The following is a 15,710-nucleotide window of genomic DNA, read 5'->3' as shown; positions in this document are numbered from 1 at the left end:
AATGAAAGGAAAGAGTAAAGATATATGGTAGCAAGTACCAAATACAGTACATGTTTCAAATAAATGTTCCACCATACTGCTGCTACTGCTGTTGTTCTTTCAATAAGCAAATTTAAAGGGTATACTGGACAATAAATTAAATGCCAAATGAATATACAATAATAAACCTCAGTATACCGTCGCTCAGCCTTTTCAAACTTCTTTTTGCCCCCAAACGAAAATGAACTTCGTTTGAAGTATATCGGGGCCTTAAATCTTCATTGAATTAAATAAATATTTTATTGTTAATGTTGTTTTTTGACTCATGTCAAAACCATTCACACACATCTGAATGAACACAGAAGGAACACTTCATTAGATGATATGATATCTGATAGCTCACCAAAACAAACCTACACATCCACTCTACTGTATGAGGCCACACTCAGTCGAAGACACCCTCATATCCATATTATCTCCAGAAAGACCTCCCAACACGATCCCTGCTGCCTATGGTTCCCACAATTTGTTTTTTTTTTCTGTCATGTACACTGTATAGGCAGATGCAATTGTACTAGTGTGTGTATTTGGTTTTAACGTGCATTTGTGAAGGATGATACACTCCTGGCTGAAAGGATGAAGTGGGATTTAAGTTTTGTCCTGTATATATGTGCAGTTAAATCACTGTGAAAGAGAGATTATGTGCATGTGTTCATGTGCTGGGACACATTCAGGTCATGCATGACACTTCTACATGTACTGTACATGTGTGTAAACAGTTGAACGTGCATACTGTAAGTTTACTTCTGCAGGTTTTGACTGCTTTCCAAAATATGTCTGTGTATTTATGAATTACACGTGTGTATTTATAAGTGTATTAATAATTCTGCTGACAGATACTTCTGCTGTTTCTCTGCCTCCTCATAACACACAGATAAAGCTGGCACATATCTAGGAGATCATTTATAATGAGTGATGAATCAGTGATATTACTGGAAATCGTCCTACACAAAAGCTAAACCTTATAACACTCAGCAATATTGAAAAATTCAGCAATATTGAAATTCGGGGAGATACTGATAGGACAGTTATTACTTTAATTATATGGTCAAACAAAATAAAGGATAAAATAGCTGATATTAAAAGTCAGTATTATTTTGTGTAAATAAGTTTAAAATAAAACAAAAAGCAAATAAATAAACAAATGCTACAAGTGGATGCAGTCATCATGATTTTTGAGTATGAAAAACTGATATTAATTCCTTGATTTTAATGGTTATTCATTATTAATTAAGTTGTTAAATTAACAATTTCCTGTAAGCAGTGGCACTAAAAAGAATAAATGAAAACAATGACCATTTTTAATCACTTTCTTAATAAAATTTCCTATCAATGCCACTCTTCTACAAAGAGTCAAAATTTAACAAATTGCTCACTATATAAAATTAAACATCCCGTATCACTTGGAAAAACCTACAGCACATGGGCTGCAACCACTTCTTCATGCTGACTTTAAACCTTGACGTTGCCAGCAGACATTAATATCATTCAATATCATAAATCATAAACCATAACAAAACACAGACTCTTTACTATTTCTATTACTCTTCACTGTTCAAAGCACCGAGCCATTCAGAAATCAGGTCTGTGATTCATGTGCTATCCATCAGCTCCTAATTCAGACAATACCACTCTATAAACAGTCTTCAAAGTTTTATTTATTCATGGGGCTCGTCCAGTTCTATAAACAGACACAGTAGCACACCATTGTGCTGTTTTCAGAAAGTCAGCACCTCCGTCAATAACATTCTGTTTCACACAAAACCATCTGAAGCCATCCAATTACATTTGCCTTTTCAGCTCAGCAGGGAGCCTCTCTATCCAATAATATTTCTTGTTTCATAGCAGTAGTGATAGTTCAGGTACCACATGTGGATTTGGCTGTGGATAACTCCACTAAAGAACTTGTTTCCTATGATGTAAGCCTGAAATGGAAACATTTGTGCTTGTGCTTTAATTAAAAGCAGAGACAAACACCCACTCACACACATACATAGGTTACTGACAACAATTAGAGCCAGATTTAGAGTCAGGCACATTCTCATTCACATTCTGCAGGAGTGAGAACACTCCTCTGTCTCGTTTTCTATTCATCCTCTAGTGAATTCATCCCTCTCTCAGCTCTGATCTGCTCTTCAACCTTTCTCTGTTTGGAGGAACTTGACAGCCTCACCTCTGACTCTCCACCCGCTGCTCTGTGAAGCCACAAGGCTTCAGTGATGACAGCGCTGAACTCCAATAACATCATAATAACATGCCGCAGCAAACACCCCTGCACTGCTGTAGATCAAACTCACAGAAGAAACAAAGTAGCGAGTGCCATCGCAAGCACAATATGTAATTATACAGATGGATAGATGGATAAGCAGGCAATCATTATAGTGAATCAGGTCCCTGCACAGCCCTATTTTAGTAGCAATAATGAAAATACTGATATATTTATTTAGCGAAATGAATACATTTTCAACATAAAATAATATTAACACAATAATCACTTAACAATTTTACACATTAACATTTAATAATACAATATTTAATATTTTGCAAGGCTGCAGTTTTTTCACAGTTTTCTAGTTTTGTGAGGAAATAAACAATCAAGTCATCTGAAGATAAAACGATATAATGATGGATGGTATGACAGTTGGAGGGACAGATACATATACAGATACATATATACACATATATATATATACACACACACACACACATATATATATACACACACACCAATGCGATATAATAAGATTCACGATGCAGTGCAATCTGATTTCAATTCTATTCCATTCAACACAATGCGATTAGATGCAATACAATGCAATGCAAAGCAATATGATTGATAGTTAAAAAATGATACATAAAATGTTCTAGAATGGTAGACAGACAGACAGACAGACAGACAGACAGACAGACAGACAGACAGACAGACAGACAAAGTTTGTCAAGACAAATGGAGAATGTTGACAAAGCATTTGAAAATTTGGAAAAGAGACAGACAGACAGACAGACAGACAGATAGATAGATAAAATAGAGCTAGATAAAAAGAGAATATGACAGAATGATAGAAAGATAGATAAAATGACAGGCAGACAGAATGGGCAGCTGATGTTGGTAAACAGGCCGGCACAGATAATGAAAGACAGCTGTGAAGGTTACACCAGCACTTACAGCATCAGCCTGTCTGTAATTGTGATGCTCTGTAATCCACCTCCCCTGAGGAGGCAAACGCATCTTTGAGTGCTTTTTTCATTTATCTCACCATCTGTATGTGTACGTTTGCTCAGACAGGCTTCTTTGCTGTGTATTTATGTTGGGGTGTACGTCCTGTTATTCAAGCTATGTTACTCAAGAGTTTAAGAGAATACGTTGATGTGTGTTTGGGTGAGTTTCATTATGACTGTGTGTGTTTCTTTCTCGGCTGATTTTCTGCTTGAGTCCAAGCAGATCAGTTCCCATGCTGACCAGGGCTGAGTTCATGTGTGTGTGTGTGCGTAAGCGGCATGTTCCCATAGCGACCAGGTTTCAAGTCGAGCCTGCTTTCCATTCTGAGCTATTTAATTGAGCCGAATGTCACAATCAATATATATTTCACTGAACACATGCACGGCACTGGTACAAGAACACCAGCCACAGCTGCACGTTCTTTTATTGTTAAATAATTTGATTGTTACACTGATGATGAAAACATATGGCAGAAGTTTAATCACACGTGCGTCCAGGCACATGTAAACGTTCATACGCTCAGAAACTCCTTTAAAACCTACAAATAACTGTCAATGAGCAGCCATACATTTGCCTGGACACACCTGGTGTGCATTGGCACTGTAATTGGCAGTCCTGTGTTTATATGAAAGAGTCATACACTTTAAAAGACATGGAGAGGGAACCAGGGGCCCCTCAGCCGAGCAGAGCAGGAAGTTAGCAAGAGCCAAAGCATTCTTCATTAATGCAAGAGAAGAACAGAAAGACAAGAACAAAAGAGCAAGGAGAAGAAAGTTAATATTCATTCTAATATTACATTTAATATGAACTTTTAATGCATAAAATATTGTTACAGAAGCAAAGCATTCGTCATTAATGCGAGATAAGAAAAGAAAGAGAAGAATGAAAGAGGAAGGAGCAGAGAAAAATTGAATGTATATATAATGTTAATGCATGTAATATAATATAATATAATATAATATAATATAATATAATAAGTGAATTTAGGTATCACAGATTCATAATAAATGGCATGAAAAATTAAAATGATGTGATATTAAATTATTTTTGATAGATTATTATTATTATATAAATGTTAGAATGACAGCAAAAAATATAAATGTAAAAATAATTATTTTTATAGTATTATATAAATAAACATACATAAATTAAATAATATATATATATATATACACATTTATTTTTTATTTATGTATTTTTATGCATTTTTTTTTATACTATTTAATTATTTATGTGCTATTTAATTATTATCGCTAAATTATTATTATTCATATAATTATTATTATTATTACATAAGTGTTAAGATAAAAGCAAACTACATACACACACTCTTTATAAAATACATTTACTATTAAATAAATAATACTATATAATATCATGGGTTTATTTCTTAATAAAACGTTAAGCTCAAGAAAGCGTAAGCTCATGTATACTCAAGTTACAACATATTTTCCAACAATCGCAATGCTGCATCATGCCAGCTTGTTCCTTTCTGAACCCCACAGGTACGGAAACATTCATAAAACTTAAAAACCCTGATTCCAACCACACTGACACACACACACACACACAGATTTGGAATGACATGGTAAAGATGGAGGACCACACGCCAGTCTGACCACTGCGGCAAAGCATCTATTACATGCTTTCGAAGGCCGTGCTGATGGCGACTCTCTCAGGGTGTGTCCACCAGCCTAATTTGCACTTTGAATTTCACTTTAGTACAACATCCAATCATCGCAGGAGTAAAACAACCTTATATACACACACTTACACACAGAGACCTCAAGGATGGAAAAGTTGAGCTTGTAGTCATGTTTCAAAAGATGCACGGCACACACTCTTTTGAGAAACCTCCATGTAACCTTGAATACACAACATTATGTAGGCGGCAAGCAAAAATGACTAAGAAACTAAAGCCTCGGGAATGAGTTGGTTTGAAGTGCAGTGAGTGTACAGAGTTCATTCCTGCCGTCACAAATCAAGCCGAATCAGGTTTACAGGCTCTCATATGGGCCACAGATTCAGATGGCTTCCATCAGCTGTCACCAAACGAGAGCGAGAGCATGAAAAAAAAGAGAAAAAAGGGAAAGCAGAACTTTTGAGGAAAAAGTAAATCAAAGATTTGAATCTTTTACTTTGGAAGTGGATTCCACCCTAAAAACAAGCAGTGTGTTAGCGTGTGTGTGTGTTGACTGATGGAGTGTGAGGGTGGTGAGTGCGTATTCCTGAAGACAAAAGAACATTTACATTTATTCATTTAGCAGACGCTTTTATCCAAAGCGAGCCTTTTTATCCAAAAGGAGACAGAAGGCAGAGGTGTTTTCCTCCATTCATCTTAACTCGATCGTCTCCATCTTTTTCATATAATCTTGACTCTGACCCAGTTCTCATTCATCTTTTCTCTCACTCTCCCTCCAAAGTAACACATAGTACAGCAAATGATGGACAACAACCTGACACATGTTGTGGTCCAAAACCTACTGAGCTGCCTACAGTGGGAGAAACTTAAGGCATCATAGCCATCAATGTTCCTTGTGGTGATTAAAGTTTACCGTTGCTTAGAAAGTCCAGAGAATGAAGTGATGGAGGAGAAATTTTGGTTTCTGTTGCGGGTTACCTGGAGCTCTATTTTTTAAGGTTTTTGCTAATTTGACAATTTACTTGACAGCAAAAACCAAAGATTTTAGAGCGCTCGCGCTATAATCATTTGATTACACTGACAGGACTGCTGATTTGGTGGTTGCCTAGCAACATAAAAAACGGAGCGCACTGCTCTTTTTAAAAGTCACCAAAAAAAGGCAGTGCGGTGCGCCTTGCGTTTTCAGACCTAAAAAATGTGTTCGGTCTGATCTGGGCCTTATTTGACTTATTTGATGAGAGCTATAGTAATATTGTCAAATATTATTGAAATTTAAAATGTCCGTTTTCCATTTTTAATATAGTTTAAAATGGAATTTATTATTTATTTATTAGTAATTAAAGACAGAATTTTCATTTTTGGGTGAACTATCCCTTTAAGTTGTCCAATCTTTAATATAACTGATATGGTACCAATATTGTGCAGCTCTACAAATATTACAGTACATGTAGATGTACATGCACACTGTCTCTCAATAATATGAGCTCATAGAATCTACATGCATAAAAGAATGAGCAAAATCTTGCATGTCACACCTCAGGACATGACCAAAGTTTGTACTATGCATGTGTATGTATGTGTGTGCCATGAGACATAGAATGGTTCCAACTTATAGCGGTTGAGCGAATGGTGCTGGTTTGTCAGAGTCCCATTACAGGCGAGCAGTGCTGAAGTGGAGAGGTCAGAGCAGCTGTGCGGCGGTTGTGCTGGTGGTTGTTTTAATGTTGTTTAAATGTTTTGGCACTAATCACTAGTGTGCTACACTGAGATTGGACTTGACAGCTTCATGAAAAGTCACTCAGTGATGTGGAAACTTAGTGACAATAATGTGACAGTAATCATTAGTAATCTACTCTTCCTATCAACCCACAAACGAATGACTTAGAGTTGTTGCTACACATTACTGCTATATTCTAAGGGTACTGGGATCATGTTGAACTAGTATTCCACCACTTACCTGTGATCTCCTGCAGCAGAGGGCTTAATGAGGTCTGCCGGGTAAGTCGGAGTGTCAGTGCGCCAATCAACTCATTTTCCACCTTCTCAACATGTTTTTCCTTATCAGCACCACCTGGACATGCTTCCTTGGCCACAGAGTACACATAGACCAGCAGCACCAGAAGATCATCCACACTCAGCTCACTAGAGTCTGTTCCAGACTCACTGGACTTTATGATGGGAAGAAGTTGTTTCAGAACCTCGGCCAGGTCTGAATCCCCCAAGGCCTGCAGAGCAGAGACAAGACATTCATCAGCACTATTAAGACTATTAAAAATGTAGCATCGCATCTATCAAACTACAGCTGTGACATTTATCCAGCAGGAATTACAAAGTTCTGCTATAGTTATTTCCATGACACGATCAATCATTATGTTAGAGACCTCCACCGCAGTCTTTTCCACTTCTGCGTATTTTAAATTCTTTAGAAAATCAGGTCTGAAGGGAGCAATTACTCGTTCTGACCATGAACTAATACCTAATTCGGTTACTGAGCAAATTTGTGGATAAGATTCACAAAAATATCTTTTAAAGCTGAAGTGCATACATTTTTGTTAAAATATTTTCTCATATCACAGCTTAATATGCAACAAGTATAGGTATGGCATTTGTAGGTTGATGCCTCTGTAAAAAAGTGTGGTTCTATCAAATCTATTGTCCAACCAATAGAAGACAGGAAAAGTAACAGAAAAAGGTTCCTTTTAATAAGCTATACAAGTGTATTAGTAGGACTAAATTTACAATATCTAATATTCTGAATTTATCTGATCAAAAATATAGTAAAAATAGCAATGTTGTGAAATATTATTATTATTGTAAATATATAAAACTTTTCTATTTTAATATGTTTTAAAATATATTTTGTCACGTCACATGATCCTTCAGAAATCATTCTAATATGCTGATTTGGTGCTCAGCATTTCTTATTTTAATTATCAATGTTGAAATTTTTTTTTTTTTTTTTTGCAGAAACTGTGATACTTGTTTCAAGATTCTCTTATAATAGAAAATATTAAAAAATAAAAAAAGCAATTATTTTAACATTTTTGTAACAAATTTAAATGTCTAAATGTTACTTTTGAACAATTTAATGCATCCTAACTGAATAAGTAATTTCCTAATTTTTTGTTTTTTAATAATACTTACTGACTCTGAATTTTGAATGGTAGAGTGTTCAATATATTTAAATTAATATAAGGTGTCATAACACCATAAATAATAACACAATTATTGGTAACACTTTACTTAAAGCCTTTATGTATGATGCATTCTAAAAAGTAGTTTTAACACATTAATTATGCCTTGTAATGCACCTTATAATGCACTGTACAATTTCATGAATGATTGTAACCACAGTTATTACATTATAACACTTTCAGTATCAATTCATTACTATGCATTTTAAATTTGGTTATAATTATTTATGACAAGACAATGTTTTACAACACACATTATGAATAATTATAATGCATTATATCCTTTAATAACCCTTTATAATACATTATACATAAAGGCTTTAAGTAAAGTGTTACCGTATAATTTACTGTATATTACATTTATATTTATTTTAAGAATTTTATTATTTTATTTAAGTTTATTATGCCATCAACTCCTAACCTGCATTTAGTAGTTGCAAGGCATTTAAAGTTGCCCTACATAGAGAATCTGTGAATGGGAATATTTATACCCAACCAAGGTCAAGTGCAGATTACCCTGAAAAGTTTCCACAAATGATATCTCTGTTATGCAATCTGTCTACAGGAGGCGATATCAGAACAAATTCAACTGGAAAAGCTGCTTGGTTTACATGAGGACAGACTGTTGAGATACACATCAATGTGTTTTTGTGTTTCTGAGAACGATTGCGTGCGTGTGTTAGAACTTGTGTGTATTAGAAACCTCCAAAATCTAATAACCTTGAGGATGGATTTCATTTGCAATGAAAAAGCATCCCTATTGAGTTCAGCAGAGCTGTTCTGCCCAACACAAACACGATTTCTCTCTCTGGAGAGAGCTGAACTGGCCTTGCTTCAGAATCTCATATCTGAAAACTACAAAATCCTCCCTCTGAGCCTGAGAGTACGAAAACCAAACAATACATTCCAAAGCACTGAAACACGGAGTCTCAACCCACTAGGCCCCCGCGTGTCATCCTTCCTTCAGAACATGAGCGGCCCACCTGAATCATCTTACAAGGTAACCATTATTAGTCAGAAGAGAATAAATGGGAGTGTGTTGTAGGTTATTCTCTCACAGTAAATGTAATTCCACACTGTTACCTGTTTTAGCGGATGAGATTCCCCATTGCATACAGAATCGGGATCTCTGATCAGATTACAATTGAGATTCATATATTGAACATGTCCTTTTTTGTTTAATGTCCTTTTTTTCCTCATGACTTTGAGAAGTTTTGGACTGTTTTTTGGGGGAACTCAAAGAGCCGAAGGAAGTCGAACCCCAGCGGGCTAATTCAGATCTGTGCACCATGTAACCTCCCAGCCAGACCGCCAGGATATGAGGGACTCACTCTTTCTCCATCGGACCTAATCATTCTAAATCAGGCCTGGAAATGTAGGGAGGACATTGACTGGAATCGGATTGAGTCACACCTGTGATGCATCAATCCATAAATGAAAGGATATACATTTAAAAAAAAAAGTTTGTGAACCATTGTGAATCTATAAATTTCTTTTAGGAAATGGTCATTAATAACAAACAATCCAATTCGGTCAGAAACGGAAGTGGGTCTGGTAAGCCAATCCTCAAATTCTTCCGATGATGGTGTGGTTGGCAATTTTTATTATGCGGGTAAAAGATTTGCTCAGGTATTTTGGAGACCAAAGTAGATGGTAAAGAAGGATCAGAAAATCATCATGTAATGTAAATTACATTACATATAATTCATCACTCAACTTGAGAATGTGCAAAATGACAAAACACTTCGTCAACGGACATTGCAATCAGTAATTCTGGTAAGTAGATGAACAAACAGGAGCACCGCATCCAGTCTTGTTCTCGTTTCTGAATCAAAGCCCAGATCTGTGTCTGACAATGAGTGCGAATCAAGAGAAACAAGACAAACTCCCTCAAAGGCACGTGACTCACACCAGCCTCTACCACAAACACATTTTTATCCTTTGACATTGTGAAATAGAAACCATGCAGAACCCTTAGCCCAAATATTTGTGAAACAGAGCTTAGGCGTTCTCTTTTCTATTTCATTTACTGATGAAAGAAAGATGAGAGACAGAGATGGAGGGGGATACAGAGAAAGAGAGCATGAAAAAGAGAGTTCTTTTATGATGTTGTCACTGCATCATGATGGTAAGAGATATTCTACAACATCTTTGATTGGTAATGGGCTGTAACATCATCTGACCTCACAAACTACATAAAAGGACACCCAAATGCATTCGCCCAGTATGATTCTGCGCTAGAAAGGATAAAAGGTGCCAGGGCTGTTATGCACCTATTTGATTTTTGACTACCTCACTTCGTAGTCAAGGCAAGCTAGGACACAACCAGAGGAAGAGGGGGAAAAAACACCCGGTAGTTAACATCTAGATTTTTTCAGCTTCTGTAGTTTCGACTTCTTGTCCTGCTAACATTTTGGCCTTATACACACTGATACTAACACAAACATTTTAAATGCATATTTTGAATTTGTAATTTGTGGTATAAGAATATTAAATGAAATTATATTTTTTAATTCAGCATTTTAATGTATCATTTTTATATTCACATGTTTCCTATTTGGAAATTATTTGATAAATGTTATTTATTTATTATTATTATTATTATTTTTAATAAAATTATCTTTTGCATAATAATTTTCAATAATATCTGTAAATTATATGGATATAAAAATTACACAGGACACTCCAAAAATTGACAACCAAACAAAACTCAGAACCACAAATCACAGTTATATACAATCCAAATTTTATATAGTCTGTATAGTAAAATGCATGTATATGATTTAAAAAAAAATAAAAATTAAATGTACATATAGTGGAGACTCACTAAAGCAAGTCACAGTTCTGCTAACTGAACCCAAACTCTCTCACATTGACCTTGTTGGGCCTTGAACTGCTTAGTAATTCTTCACATTAGTATTAGACAGGATAGTACAGGGCAGAGTTTTTGTTTAGCTTGTTTAAAAGATGTCTGGGAGGTGTTTTAAAAGATTTAGGTGAACATTTGTCACTTGAATGAATGAGTGTGTATATATATACTTGTCTGAGTGTAAAGAGTGTGTGGTGTGTTTTAAAAGTTCTTCTTCTGCGTCCAGGGCCCTAATGGTCTGTGTTTGTGTTCTTTAGAGCACCTGACATCTGCATGATGGTCATGTTCACCTAATTGGGCTGTTCACTAAAATGACCTGCTGAGACACAAACACAAGCATGTGAACACACACAGGAGAAAAATGCACAGATTTTACATTTACAGCTGTTGACATAGTGATCTGAGACGCTATTTCCCCTAATAGCATCCAGGGGCTTTCCTTGACAAAGTAGAGTAAGGAATATAAGAAATTTGCTAAACTAAACTCAGTCCACAGAGAACAATTTTCTCTCTCCACCCAGTCCTAACATTAGAAGCCCTAGATTAAACAATTCACAAAGTATGCAGAAAAATCTGAAAACCCAAATGAGATCTTGGCCACAAAAAACATGGGTTTAGTAACATGTGGCTTCCAAAAAACTTGGATAGTCCTACTGCAATTGCAGTTATGCATTGAAATCAAAATGCCAATAACTTTCAACACCACTTAAGATCTAAAAGATCACCGTAAGATTGGTTTCAGTCGTAGCGGCACAGGAAATCAAGTTGCTGGTTGCTGAAAATGTACATGAACAGAAGAATATTTAACCCACAAACATGAGTCTGAGCTCTAGTGTTGTTATGACAAAAAAACTATTGTTTTTAAGCAAAAGTAAGTAAAAAAGTAAAGTAGTTTGCTCTCTACAGCAGTACTCAAGACAATAACCATCAAGTCAAGTATCTGACTTTGTTTACCTCACAAAAACAAGCATTTTGAGAAGCTTTCAACACATTGTATATGAAAGCGGCTACTTGTTAGTCAGACACCACACATGCAGAGCTCAATGGTTTTCTAGAAGAGGCCTGTGTGGTTGATAACTATAGTCATAGGAAACAATTATTAAGAGAGCAGTCGCCAGCCCACACATTACTGCTGCTATTAACCACAATTAGCTAATGGTGCCCTATTGTCGCTATATGCTACAGTAAAAATGAGCTGCAATTACTGATAAACAGGGTTACAGTAAAGTCATATCACCACAGTGTCGCCATTAAGCATGATATTAATTAAGCATAATTGTTCCACTGAACTGTTAAAGCTTTGGTAAACAATGTAAACAAAATGAAATGTGCATTCAAGTGATATCACTGGTCTGAGCGGTAATCATTTTAGCCCTAAAGATTATAAGATCTCTGAAGGGAAATTGACCATTTAAGAAACGAGCGTAAAAGCTCCCGTTCACTTTTCCAGGGGCCTTGGTTCCAGGAGCATTTTTCCCATGTAGAGTTTTCAAAGAAGTCTTTGTTTATAAGTTATAAGCCATGAGCCAGACCAACTAGCAATGAGGTGAATCAAAACATTACAAATTTTGATTTGAAGCAAAAAAGTATTTGAAAATTGGAAAAAACACAAAGGTACAAGACTGGCTTTAAAGAAAGGAAGAAACAATTTACTTGTCACGATTCTCTGGTTGGTGGAGAATTTTCTTCAGTCTACAGAATCATGTGTAATGTAGTTCTGCACTAGGAGTGATGCTGTTAAATACAATTATTTGAAAAGTAAGCTGAAATAAAGCAGGCTGATGGTTTTTAAAAAGCATATACCATAGATTAACAACCTTGTAGCTCACAGAAGGTCTTTCTTTTACAGACACATTTATAAGTTGTTGCTCAAAATCTATTCCCCTACGAAAAAAATGAATAGGAGTTTTACTTCCAGAAGCCGACTGTTTCACTGTTTCATAAGAAATTATGAAATGTGTGTCATGTAAACACTCAAAATTGCACAAAATTCGTAAAATGGAAGAAACAAGGTCTCATAAGCCATTAATTCAAATGGCTGTGTAGTTTTCGCCCCGCCCTTTGTCTCTAATCCAATCACAAGAGGCTGCCAGGCCACGCCTGTAATGGCTTGCTGTCTACGACAGGAAATGAACTCCAGATGGGCCTCTAGAGGGAGCTGACCCTGCTGTGTGTGTGTTTGTGTGAGTGTGTGAGAGAGTGTGTATCCAAGTTTGGCATTAACCAAAACCAGGTGCTCTCTCCACACAATGGAGCCCTTCTACAGCCCTCAGGGCAGCAGGGACTCTGGGGTAAGATAGTGGGAGACGGGGCCTTTTATGGGGAGGGGGCACTGTTGTTGTGGGCACACCGCTGGAGGAATGTTGTTGATGTGTGTATGTTTGATGCCTGAAGGCTTTTATAAGAAGAGCTGTAAAAAAAGAGCACTCTAAGAATACCCTTCGCTGTCAAGAGGTTACAACCAGCCAAAAATAAGCTCTGCGAATAAAAACATGATGTCAGTAAGTGAGGAAAGGCTGGACTCCACACAAATAAGCCAGGAGCTAAAGCTCATTCAAATTACTATTATAATTATAATTATAATAAAATTAAGTAATAAACTTCATAGTACATTCATTGGTTTCTCCCTTCTTGAAATGATCCCCAAACCAAAAACGTAACCCTAACCCTATCCCTAAGTCTACTTCTAGGGTAACCCTAATTCTTTAATTATTTACAGTATTCTCTCTTGCGTCGTTCCAGACTTGTGTGACTTACTTTCTTCAGTTAAAGACAATGGAGAAATTTAAAGAATGTTCTAGTTTTTATTTTTGTAATGCAATCAATAAATGGATAAAAGTATCATAAAAGGGGAGACAATGAAACAAGAAGACAATGAAACTGAAGACAATGAAACCTACAGGAAAGCCATTATTCATGGATAATAAGCTATTAACTCAAGAACCACTTTTACATTGAGTCAGTAAGTTTTCGAAACTTGAAAACCAAACCAACCTGATTCGCGAATGAATCATTAATTCAAGTTTTGTGAACTGGATATATGAATCATTGAACAGAAATGACTCAAAATAATAAAACATGCATCACTTCTCTCAGGAATGCATCAAGAAGAATTAGGGATGACAAGACTTTCTGTGAATAATGAATTACATCCCGACGCAAAGATATTGTATGACTTTAGAACACTTGGAATATAGTCTATGAGTCATATGAACTATTTTTATGATATCTTAATGGTGTTTTGGGTCCTTTTTGAATGACATCTCAAGTCCCCATTGCATATGTATATAACAAAATATATTTAGTATAAATGCAACAAGCAAGTCTTCAAATTTTTCCTCATACAGATCATATGTGAATGAGGACAGAACTTTGATTTTTAGATGAACTATCACTTTAAGACACACACACAACACTAGAATTAAATATTATAATCCATCAGTTTGCAAAAAGACAGAAACCAGAGGAAAGTCCTGAAAAATGGAAAAATGGCATCGGTCATCCATTTAGTCTACAGAGGACATTAAGAGTCAAGACGGAAGGAGGAGTGTAAACAATCAGATGGCAGTAAATTTTCATGAACACACACGCTTAGTTGATGTAGACTAACATATAATTCATCAGAACAGAAATACACTCAATAAGAATGTCACAGGTCACTGCTTCCCACCATAGCAGGCCATTAGAATTAAAAGTACAAACTCCAGAAAGACAAACCACATAATAATTCTGTGCAAGGAAGACCAAACAAAGACGTGTGCTGTCAAGAATGGCTACTCAACCTTAACATTACAGAATCTTGATGGTATGTGGACCATTGTTTGATCGCGTCACAACACCATTCAGATCTCCAATGTTAATGTCGGGGGTCTTGAAAGAAACTAGGACTCTCCTAGAACAACACTCAAAAATGGTTGGTTTTGGACTAATTGTCCAGTTTCTCAGAGTAAAGGCTTCCCTATCTTAATTAACAGGATTACACACAAAGCTGAGGCAGATCCTAGATCTGATGTGGTTTATGACCACAAAGCCTGGTCAGATTCTGTAAAGGCAGTGTTGGAGTGTGGTAGTAGAACATACAGAGCTGCTAAGGGAAATGCAGTGAGGTGTAGACCTTCTGGGAGTACAGCACTCATTTCATCAATCAGGCTGGAAATGGCCTCCTTATATCTGATCAAAGCAGTTTCATTCAGCTCATCTAGTACAAATCTCTGGAGTTTATGAAGATGAAACCCATTCCACACTTGCCAGTTCAGCCGCAGGTCAGTGTGTGCATACGTGTGTGCAAAAACTACCCTGCTGTACAACAATACTTTCAATGCTGTGTATTATTTATATTCCACTTTTTATATAAAACAGTGATTAATAAATGTAGAAAAATGAATGAAACATACCATTATGATGGCTATTAATTAATAAAAAAAAATTATATATATATATATATATATATATATATAAAAAATAAAATAAATAAAAATTAATGCTGCTCTTTACAAAACTTTGTTAATCTAGGAATACTGTAGAAAGCAGTTTTCACAAGAATATGTAGCAGCACAACATAAATTTAATTTAATTAATTTTCAACATTAATTATAATAATAATAATAATAATAATAAATATTTCTTAAGCAGCAAATTAGCATATTAGATTGATTTCTGAAGGATAATGACACAGTAATGATGCTGAAAATTCAGCTGTGTCATCACAGAAATAAACATCATTTTATAATATATTAAAATAGAAAA

At 35.7% G+C, this 15,710-nt stretch overlaps 1 protein-coding gene across 1 annotated transcript in view; it reads right to left on the bottom strand.

The window, feature by feature from the left end:
- The window catches only part of LOC109048162 (sec1 family domain-containing protein 2-like), a 108,757-nt gene that overhangs the window by 50,165 nt on the left and 42,882 nt on the right, over positions 1-15,710 (bottom strand). The window contains exon 5 of the mRNA XM_042747488.1: positions 6,859-7,126. Within this exon, the coding sequence (XP_042603422.1) occupies positions 6,859-7,126 (268 nt within the window). The remainder of the gene's footprint in view (positions 1-6,858; positions 7,127-15,710) is intronic.

Source organism: Cyprinus carpio, chromosome B20 (genome assembly GCF_018340385.1).
Source record: "Cyprinus carpio isolate SPL01 chromosome B20, ASM1834038v1, whole genome shotgun sequence".
Classification (NCBI taxonomy): Eukaryota; Metazoa; Chordata; class Actinopteri; order Cypriniformes; family Cyprinidae; genus Cyprinus; species Cyprinus carpio.
This window is presented reverse-complemented; position numbering and strand designations above follow the sequence as displayed.